The sequence below is a fragment of the Athene noctua genome, chromosome 7, assembly GCF_965140245.1.
Source record: "Athene noctua chromosome 7, bAthNoc1.hap1.1, whole genome shotgun sequence".
In the NCBI taxonomy this organism is placed as follows: Eukaryota; Metazoa; Chordata; class Aves; order Strigiformes; family Strigidae; genus Athene; species Athene noctua.
This window is the reverse complement of record NC_134043.1, coordinates 18,221,091-18,241,244: the sequence shown is the minus strand read 5'-3', so window position 1 is coordinate 18,241,244 and position 20,154 is coordinate 18,221,091. Positions and strand designations below refer to the sequence as shown.

The 20,154-nt window shown below is 63.0% G+C and overlaps 2 protein-coding genes across 2 annotated transcripts in view; both read left to right on the top strand.

Moving 5' to 3' along the window:
- NHEJ1 (non-homologous end joining factor 1) overlaps positions 1-2,634 on the top strand; it is a 44,115-nt gene extending 41,481 nt beyond the window's left edge. The window contains exons 6-8 of the mRNA XM_074911155.1: positions 1,684-1,801; positions 2,051-2,154; positions 2,442-2,634. Coding sequence (XP_074767256.1) covers positions 1,684-1,801; positions 2,051-2,154; positions 2,442-2,522 — 303 coding nt within the window. The 3' untranslated portion in view covers positions 2,523-2,634. The remainder of the gene's footprint in view (positions 1-1,683; positions 1,802-2,050; positions 2,155-2,441) is intronic.
- Positions 2,635-7,853: 5,219 nt separating this feature from the next.
- Positions 7,854-18,242, top strand: IHH (Indian hedgehog signaling molecule). The gene is made up of 3 exons (XM_074910931.1): positions 7,854-8,156; positions 14,169-14,430; positions 17,581-18,242. Exons 1-3 carry the CDS (start codon positions 7,854-7,856, stop codon positions 18,240-18,242), a joined length of 1,227 nt encoding a protein of 408 aa, XP_074767032.1.
- The last annotated feature ends 1,912 nt before the right edge of the window (positions 18,243-20,154 follow it).

Here is a 20,154-nt window from a genome sequence, read left to right as displayed (position 1 = left end):
ACTCCAGCTTGTGCCTTTGATCTGAGCTGTGTCGGCCACCCGTTGCTAGTCCCTCTCTTGCCTTTGAAGTGCAGTTGCCTTCCCAGCCTCAGATGCTGCTTTTGCAACCTTGGGTGCAACCCTGACCCCGTGAAGCGAGACACCCAGGGCAAGAGCATCCCCATGGTGTCTGAGGTGCTCATCATCCCTCTTCCTCCCTGGGACCTTGCGACAGGCCAGCACAGCTCATAGCGGGGAGGCTGGGCAAGAAGGCATTGAAAGGTGTGTTTGCCCAGTGGCAAGCAATCCGGGGAATGCTGGCAGGGCGCTGGGACCAGAGCATCGCTCCCTCCTGTGGCAGTGGGCAGGGACACAGGAGGTCCTGCACAGAAGCTGGCCAAAAAGCTGTTAGTGCCATGCATGTCTTACAGCTAACGGGCCTTTAATGCTCGTGGTTCCAGGGATGAGACCTGTGGGGAAGGCTCCTTTCTGGGCACCAGCCAACCCATCCCGACATCAGCCCTGCCCTCCCTCCCTGTCTGGCAGGGAGCAGCGAGGGGGGCTCAGCCCACCCTTTCTGCCACTGGGAAGCTGGGGCCAGGCTTTGGACTCTGGCCTTGAGTGGGTCTGAGTGTCCCCATCCTCTCCCCGCTCCACTGGCCCAGATTGAATCCAGCCTTATCTGTTACACTTTGTTCTCCTGCTGTCTGGTGTGGAGCAGAGCAGAGATCAGTGCAGACCTTTGACACACACACCCCCCCACACACAGACACATACAACCAGCCACGGGAGCGCTCAGAGCCATGCTCATCTACACACAGCTGTGCACACAGCCCCCGTGCACACACACTCACTCACACTCACCTGCACATGTGCACCCATACCATGCCCTACACACCCCCACGCAGCCACCCCCTTCAGAGCACACAGGTTTCTCCATCCCTGCACGTGTTTGTTTTCTGGCTGTGCTCTGTGTTAAGTTCCCAGTGGTGCACGGGGCTTACCCAGCCTGCCAGCCTCCCCGTCGTGAGAGCCAAGGTCCCCCATGCACATCGATGTGTCCCAGAGGGCGAAGTTGGCATCCCGCAGCCCTGGCAGGGGGTGCAGGCAGGAGGAGTGGGGCTTCCCCTATGTCAAGCTTGGATGGAGAAAAAAATGTGTGCAGGGCGATGGGAGCTGCTCTGGCAGCCTGGGAGCAAACCTGGGCATCTCTTGTCTTGCCACCGCATTGCCCTTACTTGCCATGGGGCCACTGGGGATGGCTTGTGCTGCCCCCATAGATATTGCTGGAGGCAGTTGTGGCAGGCCCAGGGCTTCCCATCCCCACCCGTGATGCTCCAGCCAGGGAAGCTGCAGCCCTTCCCCTGTGTGATCTTATCTCGGACATTTCATGAATGACTTGCAAACCTCCACAATCTGCCTCTGAATGGGAAGGCAGCCCACTGGCAGGAGCAGGTGTGCAGGTATGTGCACACACGTGTGTGTGTGTGTGCATGGCCATGTCCAACCCAGTGCCAGAGCTGGCTGGCCCCACAAGCTGTGCCGCCGCCCCTGGGGTGAAGCAGATTGAACCCAATGTGCAGAGGGATGCACCACCCCCCTTCTGTGCCCCACTGCGGCACCGTGGAAGGGTGTCCTGTCAGGAACCGGCTCCTGGCAGGTGATTTCCTGGCAGAGTGATGGTGCCTCTGCTCTCTCATGCAGAGCCTGCCCCAGATCTGCGGTGCGGGAGAAGGGCAGGCATTTGCCTCTGCTCTGCAGCAGCTCTACACGGCAGTGACGCAGCAGGAGGCCAAGCAGGCTCGGAAACGGCACCACTCGGGTGAGGAGCTCCGTGGCTGTGGGATGGGGAGTGCATGAAACAACTGCCCTCCCAGTGATTGAGCCCCCATCTCAGGAGAAGGGGAGTGGGGCCCCGGGTACAGATCACCCCATGCAACAGCCTCCCCCTTTGCTTTTCCCCCCACGGGCTGAGGTCACCCGTTCAGGCTCCGGTCCTGGTGTGGGTTTGGGCACTGCCCCGGGCTTCCTCATCTCAATCCCAAATTGCATCTCTTTCTGCTGATACCAGAGGACACCAAGGGCCCTGCACCTGCTGCAGAAACCACAGTGCACCCCCATCCACCACCTCCATCCCAGGAGGATGAAACAGCATCTTCCAGCGAGGGAAACACAGTGAGTGCAGCTCTAGAAACAGCCTCTCTGTACCAGTAGCAGGATGGGGCCTGCACCTCCTTTCCCTCCTCACATCCCAGCCCTGTGCCCCTCCAGGATGGGCTTGGGGGGTTCAGCTTGGTTCCTAGCCCATCCTTCCCCATGTATCCTGGCTGGGGAGCGTGTGGTCGCACATGTGTGTGTGGTTTGCACTCCCCTACGGGCATGACAGGAGTGTCTTGCACATGTGCACCCATCCTGCGTGACACCCCGGAGGATGACTGACACTGCTTCCCCTTTGCTTCCAGCCGACTTCGTCCCCAGCTCAGAAGCTTCGGCTGCCTGTGGCCAAAGCCAAACCGAAGAAGGCGAAGGGGCTTTTCAGCTGAAAGGTTGCTGCCGAGAGAGGCAGTGCAGAACACCCATGCATCCTCTGCCTCTGCTCCTGCGTTTCCTGGTGGACCCTGCCCTCCCGAGGTGTTTCCAGCCAGGGAGATGGGGCATCTCCTTTCTTCAACAGTGTCTCAGGAACCTCTTTTCTACCTCTGCCCTGGTGCAGAGCTTGCCCAGGCTGCCTCGTGGTGGAGCCAGTGCTGGACCTGGGGAGAGTGGGATGGATGCTGCCGGGTGGGTGTGGGACAGCCTGGGGCTCTGGCAGGGCTGTGGGGTTTGGCTGCTCTCATGTGGGTTTGCAATAAAGGGCTGTGTCTGGGTGAGATTCTCTCTCCTCCTGCTCTGTCCCCCCTGGGCCCAGGCAGGGGTGCAGCCCCTGGTGCTGCTGGGTCGCCCTCAGGCCAGTCCTGCTGTCCCAGGGGCTTGCAGCAGCTCTGGATGGTGAGGAGGTGACAGCAGCTCATTGCTGTGGAGCAGGACAGCAGCTCCCAGCCTGTGCTGTGCCTCACCCTGAGCAGCAGTATGCAGAGTGAGGTGTGCATGACAGGACCCCCAGATCCAGGGGGCACAGATTGCTGGGGGGGATGGAGCCCTTGTTCACCATGTGCTCGTTCCAGGTGAAGCCCTTGGGGCAGCAGATTGGCAAAGGGGTTGAGTGGCTGAGGGGCAACTTCCATTTGCAGGCAGCTCCCCCAGGGTTAGTGGGCAGGTGATACGGGGTTAATCCATGCTCTGGCCTCCCAAGAGCAAGGGACAACCAAGCCACTAACAGATTGAAAGCTCCCAGGTCTGGGAGCAGCTCTGGAGCAAGTTACTGGTGCTCCCTGGACACAAAGCACCTCCTCTGCCCCTTCAGACCTCATCCATCCATCCATCAATCCATCCATCAATCCATTCCTGATCTCCTCTACCAGCCAGTTGCATCCACATGCTTCCTCTGGGGCTGGAACCCCACTCCTGGGCCTGAGCAGGGTCCTGAAACAGCAGGCAGCACTACTGCAAGGCAGGGTGAAGCCCATGGTGCCGCTCTCCTGGGGCAGTGCCCTGGCTGCCCTGCTCCCCATGGCTGGGCTGGCCAGTCAGGCTGCCTGCTCTCCCGGGCGGCAAGGGGGAAACAAAAACATCCGGAGCAGCCCGTGTCTCTGGAAGGGGAATGAAAGGGCCTTTGCTGGGCCATGGCTGGCCAGTCCCAGGGTAAGAGCAGCCAGTTGATTTTTATATTTCCTCTCTGAGGGAGCAGCATGTGGGGCAGGGTGGGTGGTGAGAAGGGGAATGGGATGGGGAGCTTGTGCTGACAGCCATAGCTACATATCCTTCCTTCTCCCATCTGCCAGCATCTTACCCTGGCAAATTTAGGTCTGTCTGCTGGGCACTTGCCCCTAGGGAGGGTCCTGCTACCAGCTGAGGGGGTAGGACAGGGGCAGCAGCAGTTTAGCAGCTCTCCATTTCATGTGTCTTCTGATACCAGGTTGTCCCCTGGTGCAACCCCTGCTCCATACATGTGGGCTCCATCTCCTGGACTGGGAGCTGCTCTGTTACAAACCAGGTCCCCCAGTTTCCTGCTGGGCCTGGGCTTCATGCTGCTTCCCTGTGCATGCCAGGACCTACAGGAGGAGGATTTGTCACCCCAGCAAAGGCATTTGGCTCATCTGTCCCCTTTGAGGCCCCCTGTGTGGGGGCACATTCCCATCCCATTGTGCCAGTGGCTGGTGGGATCTATAGTGGATCAGATGGTGCAATCCAGCTCCTGTACTCTCGGGTCATCCCAGCTACCAGCTGCACCCCAGGCTGTGTCTCTGCTTCTCCTTGGGGTGCTCAACCCAGGGGAGGCAGTCCCAGGGATGCTGCAGGAGTGTTTTCTCAAGAGCCCTGTCCTGCTGCAGAGTAAGCCCTCCTGGGGAGCCCTGTGGCTCTGTGCCCAAGGGATGGGCGAGCACCCCACCAGGCATGGGCTGGGGGTAAAGACCTGATGCAGGGACAGATTCTGCTTCACTCACCCTGCTCCCAAGGCAAGGGAAGGTGGGGCTGCAGCAGTATGGATGGGAGGTAAATAAAAGCAGGAGAGTGAAGAGCAGGAAAAAGAGTTCAGCCAATGCCCCCCAGGCCACCACAGGGACCCCAGACTCCAGCGTGGAGCCACTGGTGCCTCCCTGGCCAGGTTGCCGCCAGCTCCAGGGAGTGTCACCACTCATTGTCCCATCCTGTCCCGCTGGGGTCTCCTTCCCTGTCCCCACCCCCTCCTCCCTGGAGCCGGCTGGATTTGAGCTCCCGACACACATTAAAGGCCACAAGTTCGGCCTCGGCCTCCATAAATTTGATTCCATAAATATTAGTTTTCGCAGGGTTTAATGAAGCCGTTATGCCGGGCACAGCCCAGCACCCCGACCCGTGCCCTTAATAAGGGCTCTGTGGCCTCGATTAAAGGGACCTTTCAATCGCTGTCAAGTATTTTTAGAAAAGGAAAAGAAAAAAAAAAAAAAAAAAAAAAAAGAGAGAGCGAGAGAGAAGAAGACGACCAAGGCAGCAAATAGGGAGAGGAAAATCCCAAACCCGTCCAGTGCAAAAATAGAGAAATAGCACCACCTAGACTGCATCGCCCGGCTCCGCCGCTCGCTCGCCCGCTTGCCCTGCGCAGCGCCCGGCTGCCGCAGCCCTGCGGGGCCCTGTGCCAGCCCCGTGCCCCCTGCCCCGGGCGGCCTTCGGAGTCCAGCGAGCTCTCTGCGGGATGCTGCCCTCCCGCTGGGGGCGGCGGTGGGGACATGCGGTGGTGGGGAAAGCTGAGGTGCAGAGGAAGGAGGGACTTGAGCACTTTTGGGACACAGGCAGGAGGAGCAGTGTGTTGTGGCCAGGCATCCCAGTGGTGCCTAAGAGTGGTTGAGCCCTGTGGGAGATGCTGTGTGATACAGGGGTGGACGCTGCATCCCTCCCACCTCACTGGAAGGTAATTCTTCCCTGAGACCTAGTGCTGCAGCAGCAAGTGTCCCTTCCCTCCAGCTCCCTGAGCAGAAATCACCCCTTCAAGATGAAATTCCCCCCCGCACCTCCGGGTTAGATAGACCTTGTCACAACCTCCATCCCCCTCCCCTCACCCCTAGCCCTGCCGTGCCTGGGGCTCCTGTCCCAGTTGTCCTCGTGTGCCAGTGGGCTTTGCCTGGCAGGGACATGGCTGGTGTGGGGAACGCTGCATGGAGAGGTGATGGGGTCTGCACCCAGTGACACTGTCACTGCTCACTGTGACCAGAGCCAATGCAGGACGCCAGGGCCCCTGCATGGGTAGGAGCTGCTGTCACAGACCAACCCAACTCACTGTCTGCAGCCCTAGGCCTCCATGGGACACAAATGTGCCAGTGAGGGCAGGGCTAGGCTGCTTGCTGTCAGCCCGGAGCTGCTGGGAGGGGGACAGACGTGTGTGACATGCACGGTGGCAGGCTGCAGAGGTTATTTGGAGGTCTGGGTTTGGGTCATCCCAGCACCATCCCAGACGATCCTGTTCCCTGCTCCCTTGGGGCAGTGATGGGAAAAGTGGGAATCTGGGCTCGTTCCTTTGGTGGGAGTATGAGATGGCCTGGAGAACCCTGCGGACCTAGCCCAAGCCCCAATTTTCCTGTGTCAGTGATGCACAGAAAGCCGTGCCCCTTCCGCAGCCCTGGAAAGCCAGGGGCAGGGATGGGGGGTGGTGCTGTGACATGTCCCCTCTGCTCTCTCTGCCCTTAGGATGCTCCACTGGAAGGACCAGCTGAAGAGATGTCAAAGTGGCATGGCCTAAGGCTGCTGGCCAGACCCTCTTGCTCCATCATGTGCAGGAGTAGTGGGACAGTGTCACCATCCCGCCCAGTGGCAGGACTTTGCAGAGGCTCTGGTCACTGGTTTTGGGTACCAGTACGAAAACCTGTTGGAATGTGGCTGCTGAGTGTGAAAACCTGATGGAGACGCCTCTGGCCAGCTGCACTTTGATGCAGCTCCTGCAAAGGAAGTGGTTCACTGAGGCCATCATCCCAAGCCCGTGGGCTCCCCAGCCTGCATCCCTCTTGCCCAGGTGGCTTGGTCCTGCTGACGCCTGCAGCCAGAGCTGAATAGCCAGGGCTATTCCAGCCTGGGCCCTCTGTGTATCCCGAGGAGTGACCTGTGACCTGTGCCCACCAAAGAGATGTCGAGGAGACATCCCTGAGACAGTTGTGTGCGCGAGGACATCCTAAGGCACTGCCACACCTGGGAAGGTCCTAAGGAGCCAGAGGGGGTGCAAGCAGAGCCATGCTGGACCCCTCCCCGGCACACAGCTGGGGGAGAACCGGGGGGGCCCTGCAAGCCCTCGCTCCTGAAATCAGGGTGTTATATTTACTTTCCCCTTTTGGCAGCTACAAGGGGAAGCCCATCCCAGCCCCTCATTGTTGTCTCAGCGAGTTAATCAGATGCCATAATCCTGTTGTGGAAATATCAGGCCTCTCTGGAAACAATGGGGAGCGAGAATATTGTGGTTAAATTTCAACCAGCTGCCTCCCTGCTCTGTTTGATCCCCGCCCGCAGGCCCGGGCCCCTGGCGAGCAGGCGGCGCGGCGGGGGCCGGAGCCCCGGGGGTGCCACCCCGCGCCCACGCCGCGGCGGGGGAGCCCCCGCGGGACGCCCCGGGGTGTGTGTGTGGGGGTGTAGGGTGTGCGGCGGGTAGGGCGCTCCTCGGGGCGGCGGCGGGGCTGCCCCGGAGGGGGGCAGGTGGCGGCGGGCACCCCCAGCGGGGTGGGCTGCGGGCCGCGGGGCTCGGCCGGGGGGAGGAGGCTGCGGGCGGCCCGGGGCAGGTTCCGCGGGGAGGAGGCGAGAGAGGGAGGGCGCTGGGAGGCTGGGACACGGGCAGGGTGCGGTCCTGGCGGTTCCCGGTCCCGGATCTCTTCAATTTCCCCTCTCACTCCTGCCCGGGGAGCGGAGGCAGCGGCGGCTCCGGCTCCGGCTCCAGCCCCGCCGCGCTGACCGCCGGGGCGCAAACCGCGGGGGGCTCCGGCAGCGCCGAGCTCCGCGCCCCGCGCCCCGCAAGCGGCCGCTCGCCTGCCAAAACAAACGGCCCTTCGCTATTTATTGCCGCCGCCGGGCCACGGCAGCTCAGAGCGGGCCGACGCCAGCCCGCCGCACCGGGCAGCCGGAGCGTACCCGCGCCGGGCAGCCGCCGCGCCCCGCCGCCGCCACCGGCACCGGCACCGCCACCGCCACCGGCACCTGCCCGCCGGCTGCGCGCCGCATGGGGAGCCCCGGGGCGGGCGGCGGGAGCGGCGGCAGAGCCTAGCGGGGCCCCCGGAGCCGCCGGTCCCCCGGGCCGCCCCGGGGCCGCTGCCGGGCGCGCCATGAAGCCGGCGCGGCTGCTGCTGCTGCTGAGCGGGTGCGCGCTGCTGCTGGCGCCGGCCGTGCGCGGCTGCGGGCCGGGCAGGGTGGTGGGCAGCCGCCGCCGCCCGCCCCGCAAGCTCATCCCGCTCGCCTACAAGCAGTTCAGCCCCAACGTCCCCGAGAAGACGCTGGGAGCCAGCGGCCGCTACGAGGGCAAGATCGCGCGTAACTCGGAGCGCTTCAAGGAGCTCACGCCCAACTACAACCCCGATATCATCTTCAAGGACGAGGAGAACACCGGCGCCGACCGGCTCATGACCCAGGTACGGCCCCGCCGCCGCCCGCTTCTACCCCCGCGCCGGGCACCTGCGGGCACCGGGGCTGCCCGGGAGCGCCCAGCGCCCCGCTCTCTTGGGCAGCGCGGGCAGCAGCGGGGGACGCGCCGCTGCGGCTTCCCCGTCCTGCCCCGGGCATCCCGGTGCCCGGCCCGGGCTGCCGGCTGCGCAGCGCGGGCAGCTCCCCTCGCCGGGCGCTGCAAAGCCCCTTCGGCTCGTCTGGGCGCGTCGGACCCGGAGCTGGCAGCACCCTGCGCCTTGATAGGGCAGCACCCCGCTCCCGGAGCCGGCAGCACCCTGCCCCGCTGCCCCTCGGAGCCTGTGGCACCCATGTCTGCTGCACCCCGAGATGTGCCCTTGTGCCTCCCGAGCGGGAAGCACCCTGCTCTGCTCTCCCCCAACTCATGTCCCGCTGTCCCCCGAGCTGGCAGCACCCTGTCCTACTGCCCCTCGGAGCCTGTGGCACCCACGCCTGCTGCACCCTGAGGTGTGCCCTTGTGCCTCCCGAGCGGGCAGCACCCTGCTCTGCTGTCCCCCAACCCATGTCCCGCTGTCCCCCAAGCTGGCAGCACCCCGTCCTGGTGCCCCCCGAACCATGCCACGGTGCCCCCGGCCCGGCAGCATCCTACCACCCCCCCCGCCCCTGAGCCGGGAGTGCGGTGCCGCGCTGTTACCCCACCGGGCAGCCCCCTGCCCCGCTGCACCCATCCTGCCCTTGTCCTTCTGCCCTGCCTACCGCCTGGCAGCGCAGGCAGCCTGCCTGTCGGAGCCGGGGGATGGAGCGGAGCCCTTTGTGCTGGCAGAGAGGGGAGCAGGCAGACCCCAAAGCTGGGCTCCAGGAGCACCCTTGCTGACCTTGTCCCCACTCTGTCACCGAAACCCTGTGCTGTGCCTCAGTGGCCCCTCTTCCCACGTGTTCCCCATCTTCCCCCGGGTGGGGTGGTGAAGGCTGCTCGATGGGGTCTGCACTCAGCTCGCTGTGCTGGGGGACGGGGACAACCTGTTACTGCAAAGGCCCGGTTGCAGTCAGCTGGGAAGGAGTGGGGGGGACAGAGGACGGCAGCAGAGGGGGAGCGGTGATGCTGGACGAAGGTTACTCTGTGTTTTAATATTGCCAGGAGAATGCCTGAGGGTTTCAGGAATGCAGATAAGGAGCCGTACGGCCTTGCTAAGAAACCTGGCCACCAGCCTCAGCACTGGGTTCCAGCGCAAGCGAGCTCCCGGGGGAAGCGGGGGGGAGCCAGGGCTGCCCTGCTGACTGCTGCACACCCTAGTCTGGGGCTGGCAGGTGGGGGTGAGTGTGCGTGTCTGCGGTGGTGGGCTCTGAGCAGGGCTCTGGCCATGGTTTCTGACTGAGGTGTTGGTAACAGCAGGAGGAGAAGCTGCTTGAGTGCTGCCTTGACAGCTCTGCAACCAGCAGTGTGCCCCGGCGGCAGGTCCCTGAGGGCAGGGGCCATGGTCCAGGGTGGTTCTCAGGCTGGGAACTGCAGCAGAGGGACCAAGACCCCCTGTGAGGCAGCACCAAGCTTGGGGAGTTGCACAGGTCATGGTTGCTGGTAACTGGAGCCTTGGGGCTGGGCTGGCGCCTGCATCCCCTGGGAAACAGCTTCAGGGATGCTTGAGGAAGTGGTGAGCTCTGCTGGTCCGTGCATTGGGGAAATGGGTGACATAGTCTTGCTTGAGTTGGAGGCAGGAGAGTGCCTCTGGCTGCCTGTGCTCTTGAGAGGGCTTCCACCACCTTCCCTAACCCAGCCAGTGCCCCCTGGCACCCCTGGGAGAGGGAGGGCTCCGTGTCCCACCTGCCAGCCCCACACTTCCCACTGTCCCTCTGCCTTGTTGGCAGGATACCTGGAAGCTCTCTGGTCTTCTTGGGGTGCCCAAATGAGGGCTTTTACTCCAGCAGGGTCCCTGTCCACCACATGTCTGTGCACAGATGGGTACCGTGGTGCCTTGGACAGCTCTGCAGGGAATTGTCCCCATTGCTATGGAGATCATGGATTCTGGTAGCTTGCTGCCATCCCACAGCCCTCTGGGCTTGTCCTCTGGCCCCTGGCTGTGGGAGATGCCCCCAGACATGGAAGCTCTGGCTCTGGCACCATGCCCTGTGTTGCTATAGGTTGGGAAAGGCCATTGACCCAACTCCTTGTCCCTTCCCCCAGTGCACTGGCTTTTACTGCTGTTGACTCACTTCAAACCTGTTTTCTTTCCCCAAGTCCAAGGGTCTGGGTGTCCCAGGCAGCCGGAAGATGCTGCCTGCTTGGGGGGGTGGGTAGTGCTGCTCTCTGCCCGCCTTTCCTTTATCGTTTCATCTTCCTCAAGAATTCCAGTGTGTTTGCTCTCGCTGGTCCCACTCGGAGGTGCTGAGATAAGGCTGGAGGCAGAGCCTGCCTCACCTCTCCCCAACAGCCTGGCCCAGGAATGTCCTGGGCCCCCTGCCCCCATGGAGCCCCAACCCCAAGCCTCTCCCTACTCCAGCCATCACCCCTTGCAGCCACGGTTGGCACAACTGGCATGAAGACCATCCTTGTAGTGGTGAGGAATTTCTCATGGAGACCTTGGGATAGGACTCATGTCTTCCTTTGGGAGAAACCTTACCTGGGGGGAGATGCTAGTGGAACCCCTCTTCTCCTGCCCAGGCTCTGGATATGGGCATAGCTGTGGCCAAGCACACTCCATCCACAACCCCTCTGCCGAGACTGTGGTCACACCTGAGTGTCCTGTGTACCTCCCCTGGGGTCCCTGCTGACTGTGGTCCATCCTGGAGCTGTGCCCTGCCTTCCAGACCTGCTGCCTTCACTGAAAGGGTTTGACTTCCCCCACAGGACGTGGTCCTGTCCCCAGTTTGGACATGAGAAGGGAAATGCCAACGTTGGTCAGTGGGGAGAAGATCCCTACTCAGCCCAGCCCAACCGTGATGTGCATGGGACAGCACAGAGCCACCCAGCTCAGCGTGGTGGCATGGGGCCCTGTCCTGCATGTGGCCTGGGTGTGCCCAATCACCTGTGCCACTACAGGGTCAAGCTGTGCCCCCCCTCACACGCTGTCACCGCTCGACTGCCCCCCATGCCCTGGGATTTCAGCCTCCCAGCTGGACACCAGAACAGCACTGGGCTGGTGAGCCACAGCCAGGGCTCAGTGCCACATGGCTGAGCTTGGATGTCCCACCCCAGCCTGAGTCCCACAGCGCCTGTGGGCCACAGTGGCATTTCCACATCTTTGCTGTTAACTTGAAAGACCCTCTGCTCCCCCCCAGGCAGGAGGGGGACCTCAGCACACAGGCAGGCATGGTCACCCTGGTTCCTGAGGATGCTGTAGTTCCTCTGGGCTGTGTGTGGGGAGGGGGTGGGCTCTCCCTGCAGCGCCCAGCAAGCAGAAAGCCTGCGGACAGCCCATGTCCATGGGTTTCTTGGTCCCTGCCTAGCTGTGTGTGAAGGCAGCACAGTCCCTGGGCAGGCAGTGCCCATCCTTACCTGCTCCCTCCCCATCTGTGCCTGTTCTCTGCTGCCTTTGCCTACTCCCTGCCCATTTCTGCCTGCTTCTTGCCCATCCCTGGCCATCCCTGCCCGTTGTCGTCTTCTCCCTGCCTCCTGTGCCGGCTCCCCGCCCCTCCCTACCTGCTTGTCCTTGCCTATCACTGCCTGCTCCCTGCTTATCATTGCTCATCCCTGCTTGCTTGCTCCTCATGGTTGCCCGTTCCCTGCCCATCCGTGCCTGCTCCTTGCCCACTGCTGCCCTGCCCGCGCCTGCTCCCCACCCGTTAGTACCCACTCCCTCCACGACCCTCCCTGCCTGTCCCCGCCTGTCCCTGTCCATTGGTACCTGCTCACTGCCGCTCCCTGCCCGCTCCCTGTCCGTGCTCTGACACCTGCTGGCCACCAAAGGCACAGGCAGGGCTGCCCGTCCCCGGCAGGGTGCTCCGGGACCCTGCCTGCCGCTGTGGGCCCAGCCGGGCCGGCAGGCAGGCAAACAGGCAGGCAGGCAGCTGGGTGCTGCCCCGGGCAGGGAGGGGAAGGTGGGACCCTCGGGCTGGGGCTGCGCTGGGAGGGACACATGCGAGGGACAAGGCAGCCCAGGTGGGTCCTGCTAGGAAAGGGTGGCCCTGCCTGGGGGGCTGGTGGCAGGCGGTGTCCCTGCCTGGGGGACAGGGGCTGGAGGGTCTCGGTGTCTGTGTGTGGGCAGGCTGCCCCTGAAGGACAGAATGGCTGGCACTGAGGGCAAGAGGGGTGCCCAGAGCAGGGTGCTGGCCTGGGAGCGGCAAGGGAACACCTGGAGTGATGGCTGGGGAATGCTGGGGGGCATCAGGGACTCCTTACTGCCCTTCTCCGTGGGGTGCCCGTGGGGCCAAGGACCTTGGGAGCCGATTGTGCCACGTGCCAAGTGGCACCACGGTGGTGTTGGACGGGGACAAAAGTCGCTCCCCTCCCTCCTCCTCCTCCCCTCACCTGGCAACTGTTTGTCCAACACCTTCCTGGCTTATCTCCCCACACCCAGGGAGCCGTGGGACGAGGGCAGAAGTGCTCCCCCACCCCATGCAGGGCAAAGGCCTGCCTGGCACTGCCCTTCCCAGGGCCTGGACCCTGCCAAGCACAAGCGGGTTTCCCCACGAACAGCAGCACACACCTGCTCAGGACAGGAGCGAGTGCTTGGGGCTAGGATGAGGGCCCAGGTTTTTGAGGGGGCAGCTCCCTGCAGAAGCAGTGCTGGGGCGTTTCTGAGCCCGGGGATGTAGCCAGCATCAGGTTTTATAGCCCTGACACATGCTCACCATGACTGTTGTCTCACAACCCACAACACCCCATGGGTGGGGGGTTCCAGTGCTAGCTGGGCATCACACGAAAATGTCCCCCATGGTGGCTGGTTTTTAGACTGCTGCCCAGTCATTTCATTTAATATTTCCCAGGACTGCTCTCGTGCATGACCATGAATGTTCTGTTCTTCATCCCGATTTTATAGGGTTCTCTGGGACCCCCCATCATCTCCTTTCCAGTCTGTATAGTCCTAGCCCATTCATCTGTTTGGTTTTTTGTTTGGTTTTTGTTTTTTTTTTTAAAGCTCCCATATTGCTTTTCCTACACCTTTTCTAGCTCTCCTCCACCTCATTTTGCAGCAAGGAAATGAACCAGAAGTGCAGGCTGTACTTTTGCAAGACAAGTGCGCAGGGGTTTGGTCCCACCCTGAGATGTGGCTGGGGGAAGCGGACAGCACAGGGTGAGGCTGGGAGGGCTGTGTTGCAGGCGTTTGGGGCTGGCATCCCTCTGCTTGCTGGGGAGGACTGTGGCAGGAGGGGACAAGGCAAGGCAGGTCTGGGGCTTTTGGGATCTGCTGCTGTTCCTCAGCCCTGGCTTTTCAGCCCTTGTGGCAGGGAGAGGTGGAGGGGGCTTCACCCCATGTCTTTTCTGCACCAGCACAGCAGATTTGGCATTTCCCAGGTGAGCAGAGGCTGGATAAATCTATGAGGCTGCCAAGTGCTGTGCCCTTGTGCCTCAGGACTTGATTGATACCAAGCAGAGCTGTGCTGAGGACTGGGCAGGTTGTTTCATTTGTGCCTGGGGACAGTGCTGGGGACCCTCCCAGATGGGAGGCAGCAGGATCTCAGCTCCAACATCCTCCTCCCGTCAGCTGGGAGTCCCCGGGGCAGGGCTAGCACAGGGCAGGTGTCCCGCGAGCAAGGGAGTATTTCACCCCAGCCCAGGCTGTGCTGCCCAACAGGTTCTCCAGTGATCCAGGAAATGGGGGAGAGATGGAGGAGGAGATGGGTACCCTGTTGGGGTGCACACCCTTGGGAGATGCTAGGTCAAATGGTGGGGCATCAGACACTGTGGGGAGTCTGGAGGGCACGGGATGGACAAGGTGCCTCATGTTCTCAAATCTTCCTCTGCTGAACCATCCCCCAAAGGATCATGAGAGGCTTCCTGAAAGCTTGGTGGGATACAACCTGCCAACCAGGCAGCTAATCCCCCTCCAAAAAGCTTTTACTGACCCTGCTCCTCTGCCCTGCAGCGCTGCAAGGACCGCTTGAACTCCCTGGCCATCTCCGTCATGAATCAGTGGCCAGGGGTGAAGCTGCGGGTGACGGAGGGCTGGGATGAAGATGGGCACCACTCAGAGGAGTCGCTGCATTACGAGGGCCGAGCCGTGGACATCACAACCTCGGACCGGGACCGCAACAAGTACGGCATGCTGGCTCGCCTGGCTGTGGAGGCTGGCTTCGACTGGGTCTACTATGAGTCCAAGGCACACATCCACTGCTCGGTCAAGTCAGGTAAGGCCGGGGAGGTCACTGAGCAGGGCTGGGGGCCAGTGCCTCTGTTGCGGCATGCCCGGGGAGCCTGGCTGGCTGGCGGGGGTGCTCCTGGCGGGGTGCTGGCTTTTGCAGCCTGATTTCCCTATCTGGGGCAGACAGTCGGGTGGGGAGTGAGTCACACACCTGTGGCCAGCAGTGCCATGGGGCAAATTCCCCATCTAGCTCCCATGGACCTTCATCCTGATCCACCCTTTCTACCCCCCTCCTTTTCACACCCCACATCTCCTTCTCCCCCAGCCTGTTCCCCAGTCTGCCCATCGCATCTGTCTCCCCTGCCCCTGTCCTTGCAGTCCCTTTGTGCCCAGCTGCCCGAGCTCAGCCCCATCCAGCCCTGCCCTCCTCCACCGCCAGCTGCTCTTGAGCTCCCGCTGTCTCGGCAGTGTCCGTCCGACCCAGACTGTCCGGCGTGGGGGACCCCCGGGCAGGGACGGGCCGGGGTGCCCTGGGAACAGCTCTCTGCCATGCAGCTTCGTCTGTGGAGGGGAGCAGAGCTGGGGGGTGCTGGGGCCAGAGGCAGCTGCTCAGGAGCAAGGGGTGCTGCCGTCGCTGGTGGTGTTTGCTCCCCTCTGTGAGGTGCAGTAAGGCGGCGGGGGGCGGGGGGGTGGGGAGCGGGGGCCGGCAGCTCCCAGACCCTGCCCGTGGCCGGGATGGGACTGCGTGGGGTGCAAGCGCCCCCCGCCAGCCCCGGGAGAGGCTGCCCTGCCCGGGATGGGGCATCCCCGGGCCCACGCAGCTCCCGCCGGAGCGGCCGCGCTGGCTGCGTTCGGCAGAGGGCAGCAGCAGCCCACGGCCGGCCCCGGCCACGCAGGGACACACGCCCGCGGCCGCACGCCAGGAGAGGGCCCTGCTGCTGCACGGACCCTGCCTGTCCCTGTCGCGACAGGCTGGGGAGGGCTCTGCTGAGCGTGGCCCCGGCACCTTGCCGGCCCATGGCCGGAGACCTGTGCCTGCCCACAGAGCACCTGCACACCACAGGCAGAGGCTGCCCCACGCGTGCCCACAGACGTGCCCGTGGCGATGCTAGGGCCGGTGCTGCCCCGTGTCTCTTGTCCCCGGGCTCGGCTCCCACCGCACTCTGCCTGTCCTACTGCCCTAGCCCGTGGCCAGCGGCCTGACACCCCCCGACGCCAGCCTGCCCCCCCACGCTGACCCGCTCCCCCGTGCCGATGCCAGGACGGGCCCAACGCCGGCCGGCGATGGAGGTGGGGCGACCGCACCACAGAGAGGGAGCAACGCGCCCCCGAAGAAGAGGGACAAAGCGTGGGAGAAGGACCAGGGCTCCTGTGCCCCGGGGCACCCTGTGGGGCTGGCCGGAGGAGTGGGGCCAGGCTCCGAAGCAAGGACCATGACCCCAGAGCCTTGGGGCTGGCCAGAGGAGTGGGGCTGTGCCCCTGGAGAAGGACGGAGGCTCTTGAATCCTGGGATGCTCCCCTGGACCAACCGAGGAGGGATGCTGTGACCCAAGCAGCAGACCAGGGCCCTGGGGCCCTGGAGGGCTTCTGGAGGCTGACCACAGCCCCCTTGCTCCATAGCAGCATCTCGGGGCTCTGGGTCCCCCATATTTATCCCCGAGGCCATGGGGAGCCCAAGGATGCGTGTTGGAGGCTGTGGGATACATATCCTGACTGCCCCCAGAGCTGTGTACAGAGGGCAGCCGGGCTGCCCCTGCCTCTTAGTAAATGGCTTTTATTTTTGTACGGATGGCCATGTGGCCTGTTGTATGTATTGTGTCTCCTCGGGTCCCCCCCCTGCACCCCTGCACCCCTCCACACCCAGTGCCTGTGCCCCCCGCTTCTGCCAGGTGCCCCTCTCGTGCTCCTGCCAGCCCCTCCCCATGATTCTGCCTCCTGCCTGGGGATGTGGGAGTGCAGGATTTGGGACCTGGCCACTGGGGCACGCACAGGGTGGACACTGCACCTCATCTGAGCAATAAAAGGATTCTGTCCCAGAGATGGATGCCTCTCTTCATGGGCCTGGGGGCTGGGATTTGGCTCTGCCCGAAGCTGGGGAGTGATGGGGGGCAGTGCCATCTGTGTGGGGACACTCAGAGATTAGATGAGGGAGTTGGGCGAGGGCCCTGGGGGGGCTGGGAGCTTGAGGCTGGGACCATGCAGGGCCAGGAGCAGGACCCTAAATGAGATGCCCCTGGCAGATAGTGGGAGGGCATCATATAGACACTAAGATGGAGGGTGCTGGGGCTTGGGGGATCAGGGCTGTTGTGGGAGCTGAGCACCATTCCTTGGGGAGCCAGGGTTCCGCTGCTAAGTGCCAGGATGGGTCCCTGGTGACACTTAGTGACCTCTGCTTCTTTTCATCTGAGGAGGGGTGGTACCACCGTGACACCATCCCAGGGGACAAGCAAGGCCCAGAGAGTTTGGGTGCTTTACCCTGTGACAACTGCTAGCAAAGCCCTATCCAGGAGGGTGGTGGCTTTTGCCTCATGATGGCCACAGGCTGTGACATCTCCCTGCAGCTCAGAGAGGGGATTGGCTGGCATCAGGGTGCAGGGGCAAGCAGGCGGGAAAAGGGAGCAGGGCTGCAGCACAGGGTGGAGGAGTGTTGCAGTGCTGGGGGAGGGCACTGCACCCTGAGCTGTACCTTGTAGCATCCTCCCCAGTGGTACCCTGGCCCAGCACTGCAGGGGATGGGGATGCTGTGGGCATGCAGAGTGCGACTGGGTGCTCTGCTCCTCAGTCTGTCGCTGGCTCAGGGCTCTGCGTCCTCGCTTTGGGTGCCCCCTGGCACTGCCCTGCACATCTGGGGCTGTGGTTGTGTGCCGCTCCCCCTGCCAGGCAGGTTTTGGGACCTGCCTCCGCAGAGCAGTCCCAGCGTACTGGCTTCACAGTGGGGAGCAAGTGCTGCCATACGTGGCTTGAGCCCCCCAGTGCCACCCCCAGTGACACAGTGGCTGGGAGAGCAGGCACCCAGGGAGGCTGGGTTGGTGGCTGGGGGTGTGTAGGAGACATGTGCATGGTGGTGATGCCAGGGCAGGGTTATCCCCGGGTGGGCAAAGCCGGGCAGCCTGGGAGGGTCTCTGTGCATTGTCAAAGGGTGATGCTGAGGGTCTGGCAGATGGGTAACCCTCCTGTCCTCTCTCTCCCCGCGCAGAGCACTCGGCCGCTGCGAAGACCGGGGGCTGCTTCCCTGGGCGGGCACTGGCAACTCTGGAGGATGGTGCCCGGACACCGCTGTGGGCACTGCGCCCAGGCCAGCGGGTGCTGGCAATGGACGGGGCGGGCAGGCCCATCTACAGCGACTTCTTGGCTTTCCTGGACAAGGAGCCCCGTGCTCTCACCTCTTTCCACGTCATCGAGACACAGGAGCCACCCCGGCGCCTGTCCCTGACACCCACCCACCTGCTCTACGTGGCCGAGAACGCCTCAGCGCCTGCCACCCAGTTCCGCCCCACCTTTGCCAGCCGCGTGCGCCCTGGACATTTCGTGCTGGTGGTGGCAGAGCGGGGCAGCTTGCAGCCTGCCGAGGTGGTGCGGGTGCAGGACCAGAGGGACGTGGGAGCCTATGCCCCGCTGACGCGCCATGGGACACTGGTGGTGGATGACGTGGTGGCCTCGTGCTTCGCCCTGGTGCAGGAGCAACATCTGGCGCAACTGGCCTTCTGGCCACTCCGGCTCTACCACAGCCTGGTGGGGTGGCCAGGGGTGCAGGGGGACGGTGTGCACTGGTACTCGGAGCTGCTCTACCACCTGGGCAGGCTGCTCCTGCCCCCCGACAGCTTCCACCCACTGGGTGTACCCCAGGCGGAGAGCTGAGGGTGCACCCCGGCCGGTGCTGCTGGTGGAGGTGGTGGCTGCAGTGCGGCTCACCGGGAGCCAGCATCGCCTCCCAAAGCTGGGTGCCCATGGGGAGCTGCCTCCAGCCCTGCCTGCTTGGGGCACAGCCACCTCCTGGTTGGGGGGCACCAGAGCTCCCTGCTGTGCCTCCTCCATGCCTGCCACCCTCCTCCTCACCCCTGTTCCTTGGGGCAGGGGGGGAGGCATGAAGGGTCAAGCCCTCTGGACATGGGGGTGCCCCTGGCTGGATCCACATGCTGCTATTTGTGTGTGTGTGTGTGATGTGCGTGTGCGTGTGCAGAATTAGCTAACGACGGAGGTCTGATAGACGAGGGGGAGTGGGAAGAGGGGCTCCCATCGGGCTCCCAACCTGCCTGCTCCCGGCGGGAAGGCTCTGGGAGAGGGGCCCCAGGGCCCTTTGCTGGGCAGCCCGGGTGGGAGAGCGGGAGATGCCACTCCCACCCTTGGGACATGGCAGCTGAGACAAGGCTGCCCTGGGTACTGGGATGGTGCCTTGCCCTTAGCCCGCACTGTGGGTGCATGGGGGCATCCAAAACCAGCCCCTCTATGCCTGGGGTGCCCAAGCACAGGTAGGGCTGGAGGGGCTGTTACAGCTCTGGCACAAGACCCCTGATTTGGTGACACAAGTGCTGCTGGAGCGAGAGACTGGGGAGCAGCACCCCAAGCTCTGCCCAAAGCCAGCACTGTAGCCACCTGGCCAGGCATGCCCGTGGGGAGGCTGTGACAGCACAGGGAGCTCCAGCTGGCAAGAGGGGGTTGTGGAGGCAGGTGTGCAAGCAGGAAGCTGCGAGTGCCAGGCAGGCATGGGCCCACACTGGTGGGAGCAGGGGTGGGGAGAGCTGGGGCTGCAGCCCCAGCCTGCTGGAGCCAGGGGAAGAAGAGTGGCTGGGGACTTGGAAAATGCTCCCTCCCTTGCCTTCCCGGCATCCCACCCTGAGCTGGCTCAGCCCAAAGCCATACCTTTCTCACCCCAAAGCTAAAAAAACTCGCCAAGCTCCAGACCCTGACTGGCCTAATCTCCCCAACCCCCCAGCACCCCAAACCCTCAGGGTAACACTGCTGCTCACCAGCTCCCAGGATCTGGGGGGAATCCCATCAGAGCTGCAGCCACGGTGCCCCTGCCAAATCATAGCTAGAAACTCAGCCTCCCCTGGCTCCATGTGAGTGGAGGTGAGGGGACTGGAGGGGGGCTGTGACCTGTGTCCCCCCTGCAGCATCACACGTCTTTATTTATTTATCTGCTCTTTGTATGTACCATGGGAGGCAGCGTGGGCACGTGCAGGGTGAGATGGGAGTGGGTGGGGGGAAAAGCTGTTTGGTTGGGGGGGATGATTTTTTTTTTTAAACATAAAGCAGAAATTATTTAAAGATTATTTTAAAGCACAGTTTTTATGGTGATTGTTGTCCAGGGCAAAGTGAGAGAGCGCGAGCGCGGCCGACAGCAGGTATATTTTTGTCTCTTCACTGGATGTACATTTCCTGGTCGGGGACACAGCCCAATAAATCCATCATTTCCCAGGCGGGTGCTCTGAGCTCTGGTGTGGGAAGGATAGGCAGGGACTGGGGACACTTACTGCCTGTCATAAACAGAGCAGGCAGGGCTAGAGGGCATCTTGCAGTTCTCTAGGAGCAGAATTTGGCCACCTCAGGGCTCCCCACCTCTCACTGTTCCTCCCAACTCCCCCATTCCCAGAGGAGGTGGACAACTGGAGGCTGCAAAAATGACCCAGCATACACGGGACCAAGATGTCATTGGTGCTTCCTGGAAACTAGGGCAAGTGGTCATGATGTAGGAGAGACAGCCACTGTGGGACTGCCTGGGACACCTTTCCACCCCAGTCTGGGCCCATCACCCCAGCGCCTGGCCATG

What these genes read in the sequence shown, in the direction of transcription:
- IHH (XM_074910931.1), top strand. Translation starts at nt 7,854, where the DNA reads ATGAAGCCGGCGCGGCTGCTGCTGCTGCTGAGCGGGTGCGCGCTGCTG. An exon ending in CCGACCGGCTCATGACCCAG is followed by an intron (nt 8,157 to 14,168) that starts GTACGGCCCCGC and finishes TCTGCCCTGCAG; the next exon opens with CGCTGCAAGGACCGCTTGAA. An exon ending in CCACTGCTCGGTCAAGTCAG is followed by an intron (nt 14,431 to 17,580) that starts GTAAGGCCGGGG and finishes CTCCCCGCGCAG; the next exon opens with AGCACTCGGCCGCTGCGAAG.